General features: G+C 36.5%; 1 protein-coding gene across 1 annotated transcript in view; it reads right to left on the reverse strand.

Annotated features, from left to right (window-relative positions):
- Nucleotides 1-21,923, reverse strand: part of MALRD1 (MAM and LDL receptor class A domain containing 1) — a 246,978-nt gene that overhangs the window by 69,620 nt on the left and 155,435 nt on the right. Inside the window, exons 30-33 of the mRNA XM_061468304.1 lie at nucleotides 13,788-13,916; nucleotides 9,819-9,980; nucleotides 7,729-7,886; nucleotides 430-640 (exon numbers count right to left, since the gene is read on the reverse strand). Coding sequence (XP_061324288.1) covers nucleotides 430-640; nucleotides 7,729-7,886; nucleotides 9,819-9,980; nucleotides 13,788-13,916 — 660 coding nt within the window. The remainder of the gene's footprint in view (nucleotides 1-429; nucleotides 641-7,728; nucleotides 7,887-9,818; nucleotides 9,981-13,787; nucleotides 13,917-21,923) is intronic.

A 21,923-nucleotide genomic window follows, 5' to 3' on the forward strand; every position in this document is an offset into this window, starting at 1 on the left:
CAAAAACTCAAATGCTAATTATAACATAAAACTGTCTTCCATAATCCCTGGCCAAATATTTAGATACATCACTCAGCCATCAAACAGATAGGAATTCCTCTGATAGGTGTAATGGATCCTTTCTTTTAGAGAAAAATGCAGTAGACAAAAATTGGCCATGAGGGTCATATTTGACAAATTTTATCTTTCTTCCCTTATACATTTTTATTTCCTTTGAAAAACACATACTTCTTTGCATGACTGTGCTGTGCCCATTTATTTTCTACATTTTTTTGAATGAAGTAAACACATAGCAGTATTGCAGTAATTTCAAAAGAAAAAAAATACAGATTTTTTAACTGTGATATACATTAAAACATGAAATTCCACAATTTTCTTCCGCCCTCTGAAAAGTAAACATGTATTTTATATCTTTGTTTAACACCATACCTCCATCAATGCATTCAGGGGTGAAAGAAATATCATCAAGAGCAAATTCTGTGGGTTGACTCCACCCCACTTCAGCTTCAAAAGCAACTCTGAAAGGGATGTTACTGGAGAGTGCTACATTTGCATACATCCATTTGTTTTCTTCATTTCTACTAGAAGACCACATAAGAATATCCATGCCATGTTCTGTAGCTGTGTTATGTAGCCGTACCTGTTGACAATGAAACCCAAGAGATGCAACTGAATCAGTATTAAGCAGCAGAGGAGTGCAGCTATCTAAAGTAACATAATCCAAACTCAGAAGTACAGCTACCTGCCTGGGTAGCACTGGCCATCTTAGACATGGTTCAAACCCACACCTTCTAGGTTATGACCAAAAGTTACTGAATACTTTTGCTAACACTAGTTCAGCTGTAAATAAAAAGTTCCTATGAAAACAAAATTAAATAGAAAGAACTGCTAATACAGCCACTAATTGGAAAACCTACAGACAGTCTCAGCCTGACTTATAGAAGTTAATGAGTAAAGACCTACCCACATTCCTCTAAACATTGAGGAAGAAACTGAGAAGGACCTTGATCTATCCTTTCATCTCTAAATTGTGACCTCCTTATCGTTGATAGACCGGGTGAAGATTTTGGAGATATAAGTAAAATGCTTGGCGTCTAATGATTTATGTCATTTTTCTGGTGCAAATAATTTACAATAACATGCTTCAGGCAGTCATGGTAAATTAGCTCAAGCATATTTAGAAAGCTGTAAATAAAAAATAAAATCATAAAATAGTGAAAAAAATAAGAACGACAATTTATGAATTCACAGTTAACCAACAACTGACGAATTAATGTAAAGCACAGGAAATTCTGCAGATTACACAGGTAGTTGCTCTTCTCACTCAGGAGTCCAAAATCCTTATACAAACTAAACCTGTTGAGAAATTATGAAAAAGAACTGGAGTAATGAAAGTAAGCATATTCTAGCTATTCCAGATGTTAACTATTACTTTAAGAGACTGAATGTGTCTGTCACTATCCTCTCCTCATCACTTTCAACAACATCCTTCTCTTCAGACTTTAGACTAATCCTCCAGTGACTCACGAGTCACTGTTCCCACTCGAATGTCCCTGTTTACTGATGGAACACAAAAGCTAAAACCCAAGAAAGTTATAAACTTAAACCCATACTAATGATCTGTATAATTACATACCTTTGACTCTCCCAGCTAACCTGGTGGGATAAATAGGTAAAAAACCGGATGGCACCATGAACGACACACTTTATAGAAGTTGATGTATTGATTAAAATATATCTGATGCCTGGACACTCTTGCAAGTTATTTCATTTTATGAGGAGAGGAGCATCAAGAGGACTGACATGCAATAATCCAAAGAAGGACCTAATTTTGTTAATCCTGATGTTTGCTTACAGGACTGTGTAACAACAATATCTTGTCACTATCTTCTTAAAAACATGCATCTTGCAGGGCTGAAAAGACAGGTATTGAGAAGAAATAGCTGATTCTACCCATGAAAAAAACAAATAGAAAAGCTGTTGTGCAATCAATTAACAACCTTTGAAGCCTTAAGAAGTTGAAACTGTTAATTATAAGAACTCTAAATGTGAGGTTAGGACTATGTTACACCACCTGTATGTGTCACTGGAACCATTCACTATTTTACAGGTCATGTTGTATGTATACTGGCCAATAGGTCTGAGGTGGTTGCAAGTCAAACTTGGTCTAACATGCAACATCTTGATGACATTAGCTTTTGTTCTTACAGATGTAAGGTAATTTTACATGCCTTGCCTTTCTTTTCTTTGAGATTTAACTCATATTTAACACCAAGGGCATGCAGATATGTAATTACTATGGATTAATTAATATATTGTGTTAATTTGTGTGGCTGTGTCCTCAGTTAGTTTTGACTAAAGTTTAAACCTGGTGTAACTTGTGGAAATTGATAGCATTTACTGTAAATCCCTAAACTAGTACATAGGAAATCTCAGGTGAGCTCCCAGCTCTGTTTCATTTCTGATGTACACTCCTGGGGAAATCCTTCAATCCCACTGTCTGCTAAAGTACTTCTGAGTACTTTTATTTCATTTATCCAAGCCTTTATCTATCCATAACTATGCCAGGAAATGGTATGTCTTCTTATGTATTTTCAAAAAATTCTAGCTGAAATTTCTAAAAGAATAATGCATAATTTAAAATATACGCTAAATCAAATGAGATTACAATAAAGTTCAGAAAAATGGGAAGACCATTCCTTTAGCTGGTGATACAGATCTTATTCTCACAGAGATTGTCCCTACAGAAAGTGAAGAAAGAATTGTGATATATAATATTGTAGTTTTCTCTGAGGTTACCCCTGTTACTGAGAGTTTGCATCATCTTCTGTGTGAGGAAGTTTGTTTAGCGTATAGAAGGTTTTTGCTGGCCTGTGTAAACATGTACAGCACATGAAAGGTAGAGCAAATTCTCGTGGATATGAGCTCCCTAGAGCCCTGGAGAGCTGCTGATATGTGGTGCTTAGTGCCTCCAGAGACCGTAACACCTCCATGCAAAGCATCCTATGAGTTGTGTACAAGTTAGCATGGTAGCGGAAACAAATTAACATGTGAAAGAGAAAAAAAGCTAGCAAGATGAATCCCACTATATGGCATGTAATGTAAAAACCTTGAAGGGAAGTTCTGTTAAAAAACTTTGTGTCTGTCAGTCTGGGGAGATTATGCTCCAGCTAGTTGCGAGCTAAACCCCAACATTTTAATATAAGAGCAACAAGCATATATTTTACTAAGTGGTCACTATATCTGTCTATTCCTTATTCTGTGTGGATGCTGTTTCTGGGTTGCACACGCAGTCAAAATCACAAAGAACTGGAACCAACAGAAATAGAGCTATCACTTCATTCACTGCACAGTGAAAACTCAGGAGTGAAGATACCCAATACACACTTCACAGCGATTTTAGGAAGAATTTAGCATTATAATCTATACGAGTGACGCTTTTATACTTTCTTCTTGGTCTTTCTCCAAGGCACCTTTGCCATCTGGTTCATTTGTAGTCCGTATGTGAACAGCATTCTTTAGCAAGTTCCATTTCTCTGCTGTAAAATCATGACTCGGTTCTAATTCTCCAGAGCACCTCCTGTGTTAGAAACTTCTGAATTCTTTTTTTCAGTTTCTACTTCATTTTGGTCATGGGGAAATTGCACATACTTTTGAAGGTCATGAAATATAAACTGCTAGTTTCTACTTAGGCATCAGCAGTTACAACTCATATGGCTATCCTGTACCCTCATGCTGACTTTTCAAGAGAACATATTATCTTCCTGATCTTGCCTGACTCTAGCTGTGCATGCTGGAAGGCACTATGTTCCATCTGAACTAACTAATAATCAAGAAGCCGATGCAGCTCTGAAGGGTGCATAATAAGAGGTGTATACTCCCATCATTTCCAATGTATAGTCTTTAATCACCAGCCAAAGAAGCAAGAAAGTTTTGTAAAATACAATCTGTATTTTCACTTCACTATGCACCAGGGACTTGTGTCAGCTGCAGAAACCTCCCAATGACTTCAGTGAATAATGATGCTATATTTTCTGCTCTGCATCCTTAATAGCATGCCTTTGAACTCTTCACATTCCTTGGCAGTCGTCATTGCACATCTTCCTTGGACTGAAGCTACACCAAAGACAGACTGAAATTGTTTCTCTAAAGCCCACAAATCAGATTAGCAAAATTGTTTCATAATTCACTGTCAAAATAGAGAAGCACTTTTAAAAGTTATCTACATCTTTTCTCTTTAAACACATTTGAATAATAAAATATTTAGCATTTTTTAGTAAAATTGACCTCTTATACTAAAATTTACTGTACCACAGTAGTGTTAATATCAACAAATACCAAGGCAGAAAACTGATATATTAGAATTATACTGTCACATTGGGAACTAATTATGGTTTTCATTCTCAGTTGTATGACAGACTCCTGAAGTAAATGGACAGAGACAGAATGCTGAAGCTTAATGAAAGCTGAATGTTTTCTGTCTTTCTGAGAGATGACTAATAGTATCCGCATTGGAATGAAACAAATGTGGAAATCATCTCCATTTCTCTCCTTTTCTTTAAATGCAACTAAATGAGTCAAAACAATGTAAAGAGACATTTTTTTTTTTTTTAAAATTGCATTTGCAGTATAATGCAGTAAAAATTGTTTGTTATGAGCTCAGAGCATATTCACTGATACATTAGATCACTCATGTATATAGTGCTGAATAACTTGCTTCTCTAAGGCTGTTACCATGTACTCCTAAGGAAAGCTAGTGGTTTTGTACTTAATCATTATGCAGTAACTTATTTTTCCTGTGGGCTAATAGTTGACTGATGTCCTAAAGTGTCAGGATTCAGATCTCTTCTAAATAGCATTCATTCTATGTTAATTTAAGAGTTGTTATAAACATTGTGTCCTTTAAAAAATTATATTAATAGACTATGCTTTTAGTTTCCCAAGTTGCAGAGTTTATGAGAACAGAACCGTGCAATTGAAACATGTTTTGTGAATGCAGAAAAGATGCACTTTTTATTCTTTAATCTTTATTCTCAGCAACTAGTTCCTTTTTTGGGTAAAAATAGGCTTATTCCTATAAAGCCCTGGGTTCATCTGTAACAGTTATTTTTCTCCTTCTTAGTAGCTGGTTCTGTGCTGTGGTTTTGACTTTAGTCTGAGAATAATGCTGATAACACACCAATATTTTAGTTGTTGCTAAGTAATGTTTACTCCGATCAAGGACTTTTCAGTCTCATGCTCTGGCAGTGAAGAGGGGCATGGGAAGCTGGGAGGAAGCAGAGACAGGTCACCTGAACCAAACTAGACAACAGGGTATTCCATACCACAGCACATCATGCCCAGTATATAAAATAAGGGGAGTTACCCAGATGACCCAGATCACTGCTCGGGTCAGGCTGTGCATCAATTGATGGGTGGTGAGCAATTGTATTGTGCATAACTTGCGTTTATCAGTTTGGTTTTTTTTTTCTTCCCTTTTTAGTTTTATATTCTCTCCCCTTGTTATTTCCCTTATCCTTATTATTATTGGTGGCAGCAGTAGTAATTTTGTATTATACCTTCATTACTGGACTGTTCTTATCTCAACCCATGGGAGTTACTTTCTTTCTATCGTCCTTCCCATCATGCTGGGAGCAGAAGTGGGGACAAAGTGGAGGGAGTGAGCGAGCAGCTGCGTGGTTCTGAATTACCAGCTGGGTTTAAACCATGACACATCATTTCACATTATTTTGTGCAGTTCTACCACATCCTATGCCAATGCATCCTTCATTCTTATCTTTCTTTTTTAGAGTTTCCCTGTATATTCTTTTAATCACACATCTCAGCATGTTCGATATCTGCAGGCCTTTTTATTTAAATTCTGGTTTGACCAGATTGCTCTATTTCAGATAACAGCTATAACAGCATTTGTACTGATGTTATATTCTAACACATTATTCAGACTTCCTATTACAGTTTGACTTTTTTCACCTTCATTGCAACCTGAACAAAATCTTCACTAAGCTGTTGCTGGGCTGTTGTTTTTGTTGGTTGTTGTTGTGGTTTAAACTCAGTCAGGCATGCAGTCTCGCTCGCTCATTTCCCCCCCCCCTCCCACAGGTTGAGATAAGAACAGCCCAGTAACTAAGGTATAACACAAATCACTACTGCTGCCATCAATAATAGTAAAGATAAGGGAAATAACAAGGGAAAAGAATATGATACCACCCACCGACCAATCATAAAGATACCCAAGCCGACCAAGCAGTGAACAGATACTTAGTCCAACCCCTCAGTGCACTAGCCCTTCCGGGTAACTCTCAGTTACATCCTGGGCATGACGTGCTGTGGTATGGAATACCTCTTTGGTCAGTTTGGGTCAGGTGCCCTGTCTCTGCTTCCTCCTGGCTTCCCCTCCTCCCCGGCAGAGCATGAGGCTCACAAAGTCCTTGATCAGACTAAACATTTGAGCAGTAACTAAAAACATCGGTGTTACCAGCACTGTTCCCAGGCTGAAAGTCAAAAACACAGCACTACAGCAGCTACTAAGGAGAAAAATGACTGCTACTGCTGAACCCAGGACAGTTGTCTCTTTTGGATTTTGTTGTTCAGGTTTGGGGTTTTTTTTAGGCTTTTTTTTTTCTCTCACTTAAATGATTACAGTTAATCTATATTTTTGATTTAATAACAGCAATAGTTGATGTTGGAATAGATTACTAGTTTCATAGAAAAAAGCAAAACATCCATGGAGGTAAACTGGGTCTGTGACAGGATGATAATTCCTTGCTGAGTACTTCAGTCTGTTATGAACATTGTTACGTTCATAACATAAAGAGTGTATGTTGCAAAGCTATAAACAGTGAACCTTATTTATATGTGGGAAAAAGACAATTCTTTATGGATCTCTTAATGAAATGGAAGTTAATGCAAGTTAATTAAACTTGTCTGTTTGAAATGCAAAAAGTAAAAAAAAAGCAGACTGTCTGCCTACTAACACACAGGCCACACACATCTATTGATGCACTAATGCTGTGATACTTGAAAAACTTCAGAAACACTTCAGAAAATCTTGTCTGAAATCTTGCACGCTGCAATGTCCAGAATACTTGAATTTAAACACATAGATAAGCATAGATAATTTCACAGTATTTAAGTTACCAACAGATCCAAAAAGGAATTGCTGATTTTTTTTTTTATTATTTCCATTTAATCTGGAGCTGCTCTCGACCTTTACCAACTGCATTGTTTTCTTAATCTTTATATGGTAACTTTGTGTATGCAAAAGGATAAATAATGTAAACTGGAAAGAATAGACCCGAAGACATGCCGGAGTATTTTAAAAGCTATATTTACATAATAAGATTACAAGACTGCACATTTCTTAAAAATGTGTATTAAATAATTGAACTATCATTGTGAAGAATACATTTTGAGCCTTTTTATGTTAAAGAGTGAATTGTGCAAAGAACTGTGCTGATGTTTGGTAGGTTTAAGTTTGGAAATCAAATATGCAATATTAATTCTTATGTACGTTGCAAAAAGACTTCAAGTGGAATTGAAACTAAAACAGAATTGTCACTTGATCTTGTTAGCAAAAAAATATTGTGTATAGGTGTAACTGCACTGAAGCTGTGGTGAAGTACTGCTAACATAGGCTCTGAGATTTTGCTTATTCTAGACACAGAAATGCTAATACTAGTAAAGCAAATATTACTATGTCACGATGCCGTAGAAGTGCTTTCCTCTTACCTTTAAGACTCCTGTTTGCCTAGAAGGAAACATCCAGAACCAGAACCGAATCCTACAGACCCCAAGGCTAGCTGGAAAGGGTTTGGTGGTTATTATCCTTGCTATGTTTCCTTCTTTCTGGGCAGATGAGTTTATGTACAAAAATTGCTGTCCTCTACCTTAACAAAAAGACAAAAACACTTTTTTTTTCAATACTGCTTGAAGATTCAGAGCATAAGCATTTTTACACAGAGATGCACTGGTATCTTTCTCCACCTACATGCCTACCCCACCTTGATTGTACAGAGATCCTCCATGTTGATATTTTGTATATTTCTGAGTTTTTTACAAATAATATTAGTATAACCTTCCTCAGAGCTCACTCTACCTCTTTATCCTTGAATAAATACTTAATTTGTATTTGAATAACAAATTTGAAACATGGCAAACACAAACACTCACAGATTCTAAGGGTCAGTTTGAAGGCTGACATTTCAGGAGTCAGGAGAACCTTTGTTGATGGCTTTTACACAGTAAAGTTCTCTGTCATGCAGCATGGCAGTTAGGGAACACATCAAAAACCTGAAGCTTATTAGTGAGCCAAGGTATCCAAATTTCCTACCATTCAGCTGCTGCTGAAGAACCATGAGGTAGCATGAAAAATAATGAATCATTCAAATCCAAGCAGAAAAAGATGCCCCCTTTTTATACCTCAGAAGGAGCTTATCACCTAAAATGAACATATACGGACAAAAATGGTTGAACAGGGAAAACATGCTGCTGACATGTTGGGGTGTTGTTTTTTTTTCTTTCTGCTGCCACTGTTGAAGGTCACACTGAGTTTTCTCAGAAAAAAAAGAAAAAGGTTCAGGATTTTTAATCTAAGGAATGCATCTTAATTTTTCTTTTAAAAGGCACAAGACACGTAAAAAATGGTCAGAATCAGAATTGTAGTCCCACCAGCCCCATGTGAGCTCTTCTAAGCCACTCTGTAAACAGCTGATTAACAAATATATCTGAAAAGACTGATTCCCTGCCAATAGGACAATTTTTTGCTTTGTTTTATTAAGCAATATTAGTGAATGTTTTGTAAAGATGGTATTTCCATGGAAGGCAATTTTGAGTCAAGTTATTGATGGACTTGTGTAAATTGTGCATCTGCACTATACTGTTTTTTTTCTTACAGCAATAAATTCTCAAATCCTTAAAAATAAACTTGGTGCCATCGTATCGACTCTATATACCCACCCCTCACATATGAGCTTATGTATTCTGCAGCTGAAACTATGCTTTGCAATTTAAAGTTTCTCAGATCTTATTCTGAATTAAAGTAAAATAATTCAAGAACCCAGATTTGTGAAGGATAAGGGGTATGATTTATATGCCTGTGTGGGATGTAACTTTTAAGAAGGTATGATTGTAAAGAGAGGGCAATTGTGGTGGTCTTCTATTACAATTTTCATATGTGCAGTTGTTTAAAAGTTTTCAAAGAGATCTTTCATTAATAATATCATTGCAGACTTGGAAACAGCTACTGCATTTGTGCGGGCGTGTTGCACTGTAATTTAGAAAGAGGTCTGTTGTGTCCCAGATAGGATGATTAATTAGTATCTTCACATTATATTTAGCAGCTCATTGTCTAGAAAATTACTAAACAAATGCATCAAGCTGAAGTGGAGTATAAGGAATGATATAATCAGGACCACTCTGAAAGAGCAATTTATAAAATTACAGTGCTGTGGAAGCAATAACTAAAAAGGTTGGTAATAGGCCAGGCTGCTTGGGTTTGTGTTTAGACAGAACTAGAAGTTACCAGATAGTATTAATGGCAAGACTGAATATGTTAAAACATTTAATTTTTTTTTTGGCATGGGTTTTATATGATACTTATGCTATATGGTAATTTTACTAAGAAGGTGAACATTTTAAATGCATGTTGGAACTGATCTGCTTACTGTGCTAATTGCTGACTATGATCTGCCTGCATATACAGTAAGCTTAGCTGATTACACTGCAATTTGCTGTTGTTTTGGCACTAATCTATGAGATTTTTTTTTTAATAGAGTGAATATTTGATTTTCCCAAAAGTTATGTAGGACACATGAGAATACCTGGTGTATGGTCAATATCAGGACCTGCCTGTCCCATGATAGCACTGTTGCTAATATTCCAGTCAAAGTCATCCCTAGGGTCTTGTGTTAATCCACATGCAGTGGTCCATTCTTGATCTTGTGTTTCAAAGTTACAGCTTCCAGGAATACTTGTGTAATAACCTGAAAATATAGCAAGAAGTAAATTATCACCCCAGCTCTTATACGTAAAAGGCTATACATGCTACTCGAAAAGATTATTTTTGGCTAACGCTATGATTTGCTGTGATCCATGTACAGACATAAATAATATGTGGTAGTTAGTAAGGGAAGGAATAAAGTTTCACCATTCACTTACTGAGCAGGTATAAACAGCCTTAAAATTTCATTAGAGACATATGGCCTGATGACTTCAGTAATGTTAGTTATTATACAAGGTGAATGGACAGAATGATTCCCAGCCAATTAGCTAGCAGAAGTGGACTCCACTTCCACTATGAACTTTTTTATGAACTCATCCTTGTGTTACGCGTGAAGATGGTTTTATGGTGAGTAAGAGAAGTTTTAGTGATTAGTACACTGATTTGAGGAGATCTTTCTTAAACTTCCCATTGCCTCTGATGTTTCAGGTAACTTTGGAAAATAAATTAATCAATAAAATGATACAAGGCTGTGGTAGAAACGAACCAAATAACATCACAGTCTCTCCTGGGGCTTCTAAAGGGGTTTTCCTTAACAATAAAGCAGAAGCAGCTACACAATTACTTAGTAAGAGTGAGGAATACCCCTCTGAGAGAACTCTGGAACAGTTTTTTGTCTTTGAAAAGGCTTCAAACTATTAAAAATCCCAGCCCTGAGCAACCTATTTTGGTGAACCTTGTTATGAGTAGGCTTTGGACCAGACAATCTTCAGAGGCACCTTCCCACCTCAACCATTCTGTGCTTTTGTTAGTGCTATTACAGCATGCATTTCAAGAATCACGAAAGGAATACACAAATGCACTGAGCATCCACATTGATACTGCATTGCAAGCATGACGTGAGCCTAAGAAATATTAACTCCAACACCAAACATCCTCATACGCAGGCAGGAAAAGAAGTCAGTCCATTAACTGAAACAACTGCAGTTTTCTTGTACAGTTCTATTTATACTATTCATAATAGATTACCTGACTTCAGGAATCTTACCCTAATATCTTAACAGTGCATTCAGAAGGTAATTATTAATAAATATTCATGAACAGTATTTAGAGGGTTGATGAAGTCACCCAACATACCTGCATGTGGTAGATACTTTTTATTTTAGGAGTAAACAGCTTGCTTAGAAACCACCAAAAGAGGATTACTTATCTGAAAAATTGCTTTTATTTCAGTAATTCAAGCACTCCTTTAGTTGGCCCATCAACACTCAAGTTTGCTATTAATCCAATCTGAGTGTATAATTGCCTGCATTTCATGCAAATTGAAACTGCTTTTATGTGTGAAACCTTAGTAGTTCCAGCAGGTTACTGAAAGAGAATGAGAATTTTGCAAGATTGCCTGACTGGACTGAATGAAGCATAGAGTAAGTAATTTCCACGAGTATACTTTAAAAAAAAAAAAAGTCCACCAGCCTACGTGGGCACAATGCATTTCACCAAGATTCTGTTGTAAATCCTCCACAGAGGAATTGCTGCTGCGTAGATTATGGTCCATTTACTTCTTTGGAGTTACGCTGGTATAAAACCATAGTAGAATGTGAAATAACCTCAGACCGTGAGCTCAGAGAAAAGAAGATAATTGTGGTGAAATGTGACTGCAAAAACTTATGATGGGCTTTGGCTTTCTCTGTGCCTGTCCTGCTCTCGTTTCTGATTAAGCAGCTCCTGTTGCCTTTTCATTAGAAAAATGAGGTTTCCATATCTAGAAGGCATTATGTGTCCATTAATGTTGTTTATTCCCATCTTTAAGATATATGCTCAGGGAGAAGTTGTGTTTATCCAAATGTAAGGCCTCATTTAATAGAACTAAGATATAGTAGATAGGGAAATGTTATACCTGAGGCTTATCTGGGCATTCTGTAATGCTAGATTACAGTATCTCTCCTCTACTGTTAATGTAATATTTTGTCAGTTCTGCAGCAAGAGCAAGACTAAAGATTGATGGAAACATTTTGATATAACTACAGTCTTTCCATCTATAATAAAAGGATATTTCACTCTATTTTTTTAAAGTGAATATCAGTATCTATTTTTTTTCTTCCTTTGGAAAAGCTTTTTTGCCGTATAGCAAAGACTGTGTTGATCTACTGTGATTCAAGATCATTTAAGTCCAGAAATATTTCCATTTTTTGACTAAGAGAGTTGATGCTATCACAGCCCTTCCAGACAACACAGATACTTCTCCCCCCTCCTCAATGAAACTACTATATCCTGTAACAGCATTTACGGAATAAATCAAGTGCCTCAACAATTTTCTGAGTATCTTTACAGAGCAGTTTACATTAGACAGCAATTCAGACTTTGTCTCTGTTAGCTCTGCAAAATGTTACAAGGGTGAGTTTATGGGGTATTTTGTTGCACCTACTTTGCCTACCTCCTGAAAAAAATATGATTATTATATACAGGAAATCCAGATCATGTGTTTAAAATCTACCTTTTCTTGGAATCTACTTGGAAAAAAGCTGGTCTTTTAAAGTTGTCATTCAATGTAGATTGATTTCCATTAATATGACTCACAATATTAACTGAAACACAAAGCACTGCAGTAAGTAAAAACCAGAAACAGAGACACCAGCTTCAGCATATGTACTTCAGAATTGTTATGAATTTACCGTTATGAAAACAATAAAGAGGGAGAAACTTAAATCCCTCTAGTGACATCTTCACACGTATTGGTTGGAAGTCTGCTGTCTGACTAAAACAATATCATTTACATTACCCAATAAAGAGTCATTATTTTTGTAACCCTTCCCAGTTAAAGCATTTAGCAAACACACACAAGAGAAAATGCTTTGATTTTCAAGGGATCACCAAGTATCGCTTGATTTCAGTGAAGTATGTGGACTTCAACACAATTAAAGCAATGCATGTAATGCATTTACTTTATTTACCAAGGTTACTTTTGATCATAGCTGCATTATGGAAGAATCTGACTGCCAGCTCAAAGATTAAGAATTAGACTCATCTGGTCTGGAATGTGACTGTAAATAAACAAAGACATGAAGCAGGAACAAAAGGCACAATGTTTTACTGCTTTTGAGCTTCAAGCCTGAACTGGAAAGCCTGTTAACTTGATCCAGATTTTCAAAATTAGGCTGTGCCTTTAAATCTCAAACAGCATTAGCAAAGAATACTTGCAGAAAAAAAATGTAACAGTATTCACTAGGGCTGCAAGAACATAAATAGATCAGTTGTTTGTTTTTTTTTTTTTTTTTTTCTAGCTGTTCTGTAACAGAATAGCAAGAAAATATTTTTATGGCTCTGCAATAGTAGCAAGAACAAAATACAATGAACATGAAGTAGCGACACAACTCAGACCACAGAGACAGGATTAATCTAGGAGGAAGGATAAACCTGTATTTAAATAATCATTTCCTGTAGCAGAATCATGTCTAAATGTTATTGTGCATTAATTTGCTTACTTAGATATTTCATTCAATATTGACAGCTTAACATGCTTTCACCTTAATCAATGAGTTTACTTTTATTCTCAGAGTTAATTTGTGCTGTAACCCAATGATTTTATACCTGAAATATGCTTTTAATCCTTAAGATGGTTGGGGTGTTTTTTATACTTAATCTTTGTTTTAAGTAAATTATACTTTTGCAACTATATCACACTTAAATCTTTTTGCAGCTCCGAGGATCTGAAAATGCCAGACCTTCCATGTTGGGGAAGCAGGCAAGCTGCTTGCAATTCTCTTCTGAGAAGCTCTGTGAATTCACAGATACAGAATTTAACATTATAATTTTAACTGGTGATTACATTAATACACAAAGAGACACTTACTACAGTCAGCTTCATCTGATAGGTCTTCACAGTCTGGTTTGTAGTCACAGATGAACTGAGACTCTATGCAATCCTTATTCCCACACAAAAAATCAGTGAGGGCAGGGCATTCCCTGGGATTCTCTCCAGCTGAAACCAACAGGACATTTAAATCAATACTGTAATTAAATCAAAGGATGCTCTTTTTTATTTGTTTAGCCATTATACACTGTGACTTCAGTGATTTACTGCTTCCAAAAGATGTTGTTTGCTTTCACTCTTTTAGTGGTGCATTATACGTGTTTAGACTACTGTATTGGCCTTTCCCTAAGCTTCCAGGGTAGGATATTTTGCCTGGAAGAAAATTCAGTTCAGCACCAAGATGACTGTTTCCCCAGTGTATTTGTTGTGCATGTTCCATAAAAAGGGTTCTGTGAGCTGTTGAAAAGTAGGCAGACTAAAGGTTTTATTCTGCTCATAATTACAATGCAACATTTGGAAAATAAGAATATTTTAAACTGACAAAAAACACTGTTATGCAACATTAGTGTAGTGCATAAAATTAAAGCCTTTATAAGACATTTAACTTTTTCGGAAGAGTTTAGAGAAACTTTGGCTCTGGATGTGTGAACTACCCAGAAATTCCCCTTAAGGCTTTTAACATGAGGATCTGTTTTACAACAAAAAATTTGTTCACCTCTGAAAGTGAGTGAAAATCATATCATAAAATGAAAGTAACTTGGTAACTTACACATAAAACACTAGGACTAAAGCTAAAGAGCACTGAGATTCTCAGACTATAAAGAAACATACAAAAACTATTTTTTAATTCAGTATGGTAGGTGCATAACTTCAATTAGTACTCATTGCAACAGTTCTGATAATCCCAAATGCAACATTTAAAATGCATTCCTGTTAACCTAAGATTGTCTTTCAGTCTAGAGCTCCAAGTTGTGCACTAAGACATTTAGAAGAATGTATTTTTACTCTATTCATTGTGATACGTCTCATTTTTTCCTTCAAACATAACTAAAATGTGACACATCATAAAACACAGTCTGGGCAGAACACTTTGATATTTACCTTTATGCAGGCCCATGTTTCCAGAAGGGGAAATTATTGTTGCAGGGCATTAATCTTCTCAAATAAAAATATTTACTGAATTTGACAGACTGAGGAACTACATTATCGAGCAAAAAAGAAAAGGAAAACTAAATTTCTGTTATAGCTTAAGCATGTACAAAAGCTAATACTAGACAGTGCAACAACACAGCATTAAAGTGTAATTCAAATATTTAGAATATAGTTTAAAAAAACAAGAAAAAAATCAGTGTTAAGGTTGATTATAGAATCATAGAATCATAGAAGAGTTAGTGTTAGAAAGGAACTTAAGATCATCTAGTTCCAAATCCCCTCACACTAACCCATGTCACCCAAGGCTCTGTCCAACCTGGCCTTGGACACTGCCAGGGATGGAGTGTTCACAGCTTCCTTGGGCAACCCATTCCAGTGCCTCACCACCCTAAAAGGAAAGAACCTCCTTAAATCCTATCTAAACTTCCCCTTTTTAAGTTTTAACCCATTACCCCTTGTCTAATCACTACAGTCCCTAATGAAGAGTCCCTCCCCAGCATCCCTATAGGCCCCCTTTCAGATACTGGAAGGCTGCAATGAGGTCCCAAAGCAGCCTTCTCTTCTCCAGGCTGAACAACCTCAACTTTCTCAGCCTATCTTCGTATGGGAGTTGCTCCAGTCCCCTCATCATCCTCGTGCGCCTCCTCTGGACTTCCTCCTACTGGGACAAGTTCCATGTCCTCCTTATGTGTAGGACACCAGAACTGCACACAACACTCCAAGTGAGGTCTCACAAGAGCAGAGTAGAGGGGCAGGATCACCTTCGACCTGCTGGTCACGCTCCTTTCAATGCAGCCCAGGATACTGTTGGCTTTCTGGGCTTTGAGAGCACACTGAAGCCGGCTCATGTTCATTTTCTCATCAACCAACACCCCCAAGTCCTTCTCTGCAGGGCTGCTCTGAATCTCTTCTCTGCCCAACCTGTAGCTGTGCCTGGCATTGCTCCCACCCAGGTGTAGGACCTTGCACTTGTCATGGTTAAACTTCATGAGGCTGGCATCAGCCCACCTCACAAGTGTGTCAAGGTCCCTCTGGATGCCATTCCTTCCCTCCAGCCTATCAACAGAACCACACAGCTTGGTGTCATTGGCAAACTTGCTGAGGGCGCACTCAATCCCACTGTCCATGTCACCGACAAAGATGTTGAACAAGACCGGTCCCAACACCAATCCCTGAGGGACACCACTCCTTACTGGTCTCCAGCTGGACATTGAGCCATTGACCACAACTCTGTGTGCGGCCATCCAGCCAGTTCTTTATCCACCAAGTGGTCCACCCATCAAATTGATGTCTCTCCAATTTAGAGACAAGGATGTCGTGCGGGACAGTGTCGAACGCTTTGCACAAGTCCAGGTAGATGACATCAACTGCTCTACCCCTGTCCATCAGTTCCGTAGCCCCATCATAGAAGGCCACCAAATTGATCAGGCAGGATTTCCCCTTACTGAAGCCCTGCTGGCTGTCACCAAGCACCTTGCTATTTTTTATGTGCCTTAGCATGCCTTCCAGGAGAATCTGCTCCAAGATTTTGCCAGGCACAGAGGTGAGACTGACTGCTCTGTAATTCCCCGGCTCATCCGTTTTCCCCTTCTTGAAAATGGGGGTTATATTTCCCTTTTTCCAGCCATCGGGATCTTAACCTGACTGCCATGATTTCTCAAATATGATGGCCAGTGGCTTAGCTACTTCATTTGACAGCTCCTTCAGGAGCCGTGGATGGATTTCCTCAGGTCCCATGGACTCGTGTATGCTCAGGTTCTTAAGATGGTCTCGAACCAGATCCTCTCCTACAGTGGGCCCAAGGTCTTCATTATCTGGAGGACCTGACTTAAATTTTCACTTTTGAAACACATACGTCCCTGAGCACTGGAACAAATAAAATCTGGTTTCAAATTGATATCTGTCTTGTTATTTTGTTTTTTAATTTTACACTGTTCATTTGATCTGACTAGGTTTTAAGGAATGCGCAGACAACAGCGTTGCCACGAATGCCTTAAATATAGGAAAAGCTATAGCTTCTTTTTACCGAGAATCTATGCAGCAAAGAGCCCTTAGCACGAGTGAACTCTTGAGAAAATATTGACTGAGGTGTTTGTGATGGTTAAGGCAGTTTTCACACCTCCCCTAAATGATGTTACAAAACTTGATTGAAAATACTACGAAAAACTTATTAATAAGGCTTATCTTAAATTCTGAATAGTTGAGGTTGGCAGGGACCTGTCCAGATCATCTAGTCCAACCCCTTGCTCAAGCAGTCTCTACTACAGCAGGTTGAGCAGGACCATATTCAGCTGGGTTTTGAATATGTCTACAGATGGAGAATCAAAAACCTATATGTAAAACTGGTGCTTGTGTTTGACCACCTTGACAGGAAAATAAAATAAAAAAGAAAGGTTTCCTTGTGTCCAGACTAAGATTCCTGTTTTGCTGTTTGGTTTGGAGTTTTTCTTTAAACTTTTGCCCATTGCCTTTTGTCTTATCAGTGAGTACTTCTGAGAAGAGTCTGACTCCCTCATCTCCATTCCCCACCATGCACTGAAAATGATGCACTGGAAAATTAAGTGACTTCTGTAAGCCACTCAATGGCTTAAATAATGACAGAAATTATTTAATGGCAAAGCCATTAAGGTAAAATAATTTTCACATCTCATCTCACTGCATACGAAAGAGGTACATTATCACCATGCAATGGAATGACATTTGAAAATTCATGGCTTTGTGACAGATTGCATTCCTCATCTTTATGTCCTTTCACCTTTAATCAAGAAAATGCTATGTTAGTCTATCATATTTAGCACTTAATAATAATTACAGTTGTTCTTTTTTTTAATAAGCTACTTTACAGTACCTCAAGCATACCAGAAACCAGCATTTAAGAATATTCATTTTTTAGCTTACCCTAAAATAAAACATACGATCTGTACAAGTTGTAATGAAAACTTGTATCACAACAGATGTGAATGCCATAAAGTTTAATCAAAGAGTCACATACTTGCAAATATTGTCCTTTTGGTGTAAAATCTTGTTTTTATGTCATTTTTAGGGATACCAGGTTATATTTATGATAATGATGCCTATTTTGCCACAGCCTTTGACAGAGATAAAAATTAACTCCCTCTGAGAATTAAAGTACCAGTAACAGTGTAGCATAATCAAATTAAATAATCTAAACTCCTATTCAGTGCTGTGGCATAAAAATTAACTTTTCAGAGAACACTCATTTTGACCAAAACTTCTACGCTAACTGAAAACTAAATCAAAACAAGAAATATGTTGGGTTTTAACCATAAAATACAACTTCAATATCAACAACCCCAATAACCAAGCAGAGGTTCACAGAGAAGTTGTAACTTGGAATTTTCATTTTTACCAGTTTTTAAATATAATATAAAAATTCTATTTAATCAGAAAAAATAAATTAAAGAACATATTGGAAAATCTGTTCTCAATTCTGAGGATTGAGCTGCAATTTAACAAAAAAAAAAAGAAGTTAGAAACTTTTTTGAATAAAGAAAAAGAGAAGCTATTAAAAATATTATCTTGCCCATTTCTAATTTTATCATCAAAACTATCAGGTTGCCAAAATCTGAGTTTGCATCTATTAGGACTGAATTTGGAGAAGGGTGTTTCCAAGAACAATATTTAAACCTCTCTTTAGGGAGTTGCAGTATAAAACAAAACAATACCTACTACTGAAAAATGACATTTCAGATGAAATGAGAAATTTTCATTCTGTGTTATTTCATCGCATATGTTGGTTGTGTGGGACTGCATGTAAAGATATACAGCTTTTTGAATGATCATATTCCTCAGTTGTATTTCAAACACCAGAAAGTAGAAGATAACGTGTTGGGTGATGGTTGATGATTATAGATAATATGTAATATTATATGTATATTTTTCCCCAATAGTCTAAGTCACAACATTTCATGAATATCCAAACATACAGAAAACTGTTCTAAGCAGAAAAAAACATGAGATATTATGGCAGATTTTCTTTCTTGCCTTTTTCTTCCAAAACCAACTCAAGAAATCTATAAAAACAAACAAACAAACAAAACAGTGCCAAAACCAAAAAATATAATTTGAAAAAAACAACCAACCAACCACTAAAGCATTAGCAGTTGTACTTTGCTTATGGTGTTACTCTGAAGTTGTCTTTCAGAAGCTACAGTATTAAAATTATTAGTGTGCCACAGCAAGCAAAAGAATTATCTGATTCCACATATTTAAATACATGTCAGAAGTGGAAAATAGTGAAATATCCAATATGCAATTGGGGATTTGTCATACAATGGGAAGGAGAAGAATTATAGGAATTGAAATATTTTTGAGAAGTACTAAGCTTATTTCTGCATTTGTTATTAAAAAAAAAACCATAAAAATGAAGTGAGTTAATGTATCCAAAAGCAAAGGAAAACTTATAATTTTAAGTTAAGAAAACTTTACCAGAAAGGAACTTAATGAAAAAGCCATAAATGCTCTTTTTTAGGTTCACACAATGAATGTTCTCTTATTTAAAATATTTATCATGAAAGAACTGATTGCTCGCACAGCCAAGAAGAGATGCTTTCACTGTATTCCATTACAACACTTCTGACTTGCATAGATTGTCAGAGGTTAGTTTGGCTAGTGCTGTGTAGCTGTGACAGGCATAGAGTGAATACTAAGTTATTATAGTTGCTAAAGGCTGCAGTGAAGAAGGGGTTGAGCTGTTTTTAAAAGCAACACATAACTCAAGGTCAAGTACACTGACCTACTGTTTATCAGGTGTCATGGTCTCTGCTCTCCAAGAGGAATCCAGGTGCTCAACAGCACAACACCATGTCAACAGTATGAAATGAAATGTACATTCAAGGTAATTTAAATTTTTTCCCCTATTTGTCTTTTTAGAAGTTAATGTCCTTCTGAGTAGAAATAGTTTCAAATAAATGACAGTTGAAAATGCACCTAATTCTATTATTTGTTGTTTAAATTATATAGTAGAGTGAGAGTATTTATGTCACTTCCCTCACTTCTTCCTCAATACTTAAGATATAGGAATAATCAAAGATGAAAAAAATGTAAAATACTTTGCTGAAAATCTCATTCAGTGAAAGAAATTTTACTTTCAAAGTTTCACCCTTTGTTTAAATTAAAATATATGAAATAGAAGCTCTTAGAAGGTTTCGTTAGAGCTGGAACTCAACTGTACTCAGTACCTGGAGTTCAGGAATTATGAAACACAGTTCGCATCAAGCTCTTCATTTGTTTACTCCAATTGTTCAGTACCCTTTTCTACATGACTTTTTATAGCGCATTAAAACTCTATTAGCAAACTCATCAATAATGTTTCTGTTTATGGATGACCTTGGCAATCTTTTCCAAGGAAATCTAGATAAAAAGTTTCTACTCATGCAAGCTAGATATAATTTCAAATAAGGCTCTTTTGTAGTTCAAAAACCATAGGGAATTCTCCTCACAGAGTGTGTCATTCAAAAAGGCCAGATTTATTTCAAAGATATGCATTAGCTCTGACATAAACAGCAGATCTAACAAATTACATTGACTCTTAGGAAAGAATTAGAAACAAACAACTGTTAATGGGCTTCCTCAACATTATCAGAGCAAGTAGTATTATGGTGCCTAAGGACACCAAATAAACTGTGAGAATAAATAATCCATCCATAGTTCTGGAGATATACAACTGTCTCTGGCCCAAGCAATACAAAAGATGGAGAAAAAAGTCTTCTGCAGCTTTTAGTGCTGATATCATGGAGTATCTAAACACACGCGAGCCAAAAATGGAACTTTTAATATTTAAGACTGAAAGACCAGACAGAGTGTTGAGTGTATCAGCAGGATATGGAGTTCAGGCTCACAGTATCCTCATGTAGGGAGCTGCCAGACTTTGCTTAATACTAAAGAAGACACTAGGTAGTACTGAGGACTGAGCAATGACTGAGGGTCTGATGTTGTCAGCTTAGTCTCTTTGGAGCCTGCAAGTGGTAAAACACAGAAGAGGAGCTAAGGTAAAAATTTAAAAAAATAAAGCTAAAAGGTAAATACAAGGTATAAAATCAAGCAATGCTTTTGAAGAAAATTCTATTTCCCAATAATTATGAAAATATTCAACCAGGAAAAAACAACAACAAAATCTCCTCAAGCAATTTGACATGTGGTCTCTATTGCTTAGTCCTATTTCCCCTTCCAGTCTCCCCTGCATCCCGATTCTAGTGTAGACCTACTTTATACCTCAGAAAGTTCAGCTGAATAGATTACTTTCAGAGCTTTTCATCCACTGGATATGAAGAGAAAGTATGTGTGAAATGAATGTCAAAGTGATGAGATTTTAAGATTACACTGAAAAGCTGCTTTCGCAACTATGGGCTACCAAACCAAAGTATCATTGAAGTCAGCAACTTTTCTTCAGAAGTTTCACATGATATAACCAGAACCTTAAAAAGCCACTGAGTTCTAGTGAAAAGTGAAGTAAAAGCTAAAACTTGTTTCTCGTATTCAAAATCTGTGGCAAATGAACTCAAGCATTTTCCTAATAACAATATGGGAGCTGCAAATCAAAGGAAATATGGTGAAAGGTTAAGCTCACATGCATTTTTTTACATAATCTCAAACAGAAATAGCAATCCTGGAGTATTACAGGTATGTCAATGACTTGTACAGTGCAATAAGAAGTAGAGAATACTGTCATATACAAGCTGGTGTTATATTTCTCTTCTTTCTGTTCTTTTAATCTTTTCAAAGAAGATTGTCAAATGCAGTATTATTTATTCTCTGAAGCTTCTCCAGTAAAAATTAATTTGTATTTTTTCATATGTTTCTAGAAAGTTTTAATATGCAATTATCATAGAATCATAGAATTGTTAGGGTTGGAAAGGACCTTAAGATCATCTGGTTCCAACTCCCTTGCCATGGGCAGGGACACCTTATGAATCATTTTAGGCATAACACGGCTTGTTGAGGAATTCAACTGTTCCCCAGTGTAACTCTGGAAGCAGTGGTAAGCTGAGATGAGGGAGCCTG

This window comes from Pezoporus flaviventris, unplaced genomic scaffold (genome assembly GCF_033815535.1).
Source record: "Pezoporus flaviventris isolate CSIRO_AGI_PZ_B2104156 unplaced genomic scaffold, CSIRO_AGI_Pfla_v1 ptg000047l, whole genome shotgun sequence".
NCBI lineage: Eukaryota > Metazoa > Chordata > Aves > Psittaciformes > Psittacidae > Pezoporus > Pezoporus flaviventris.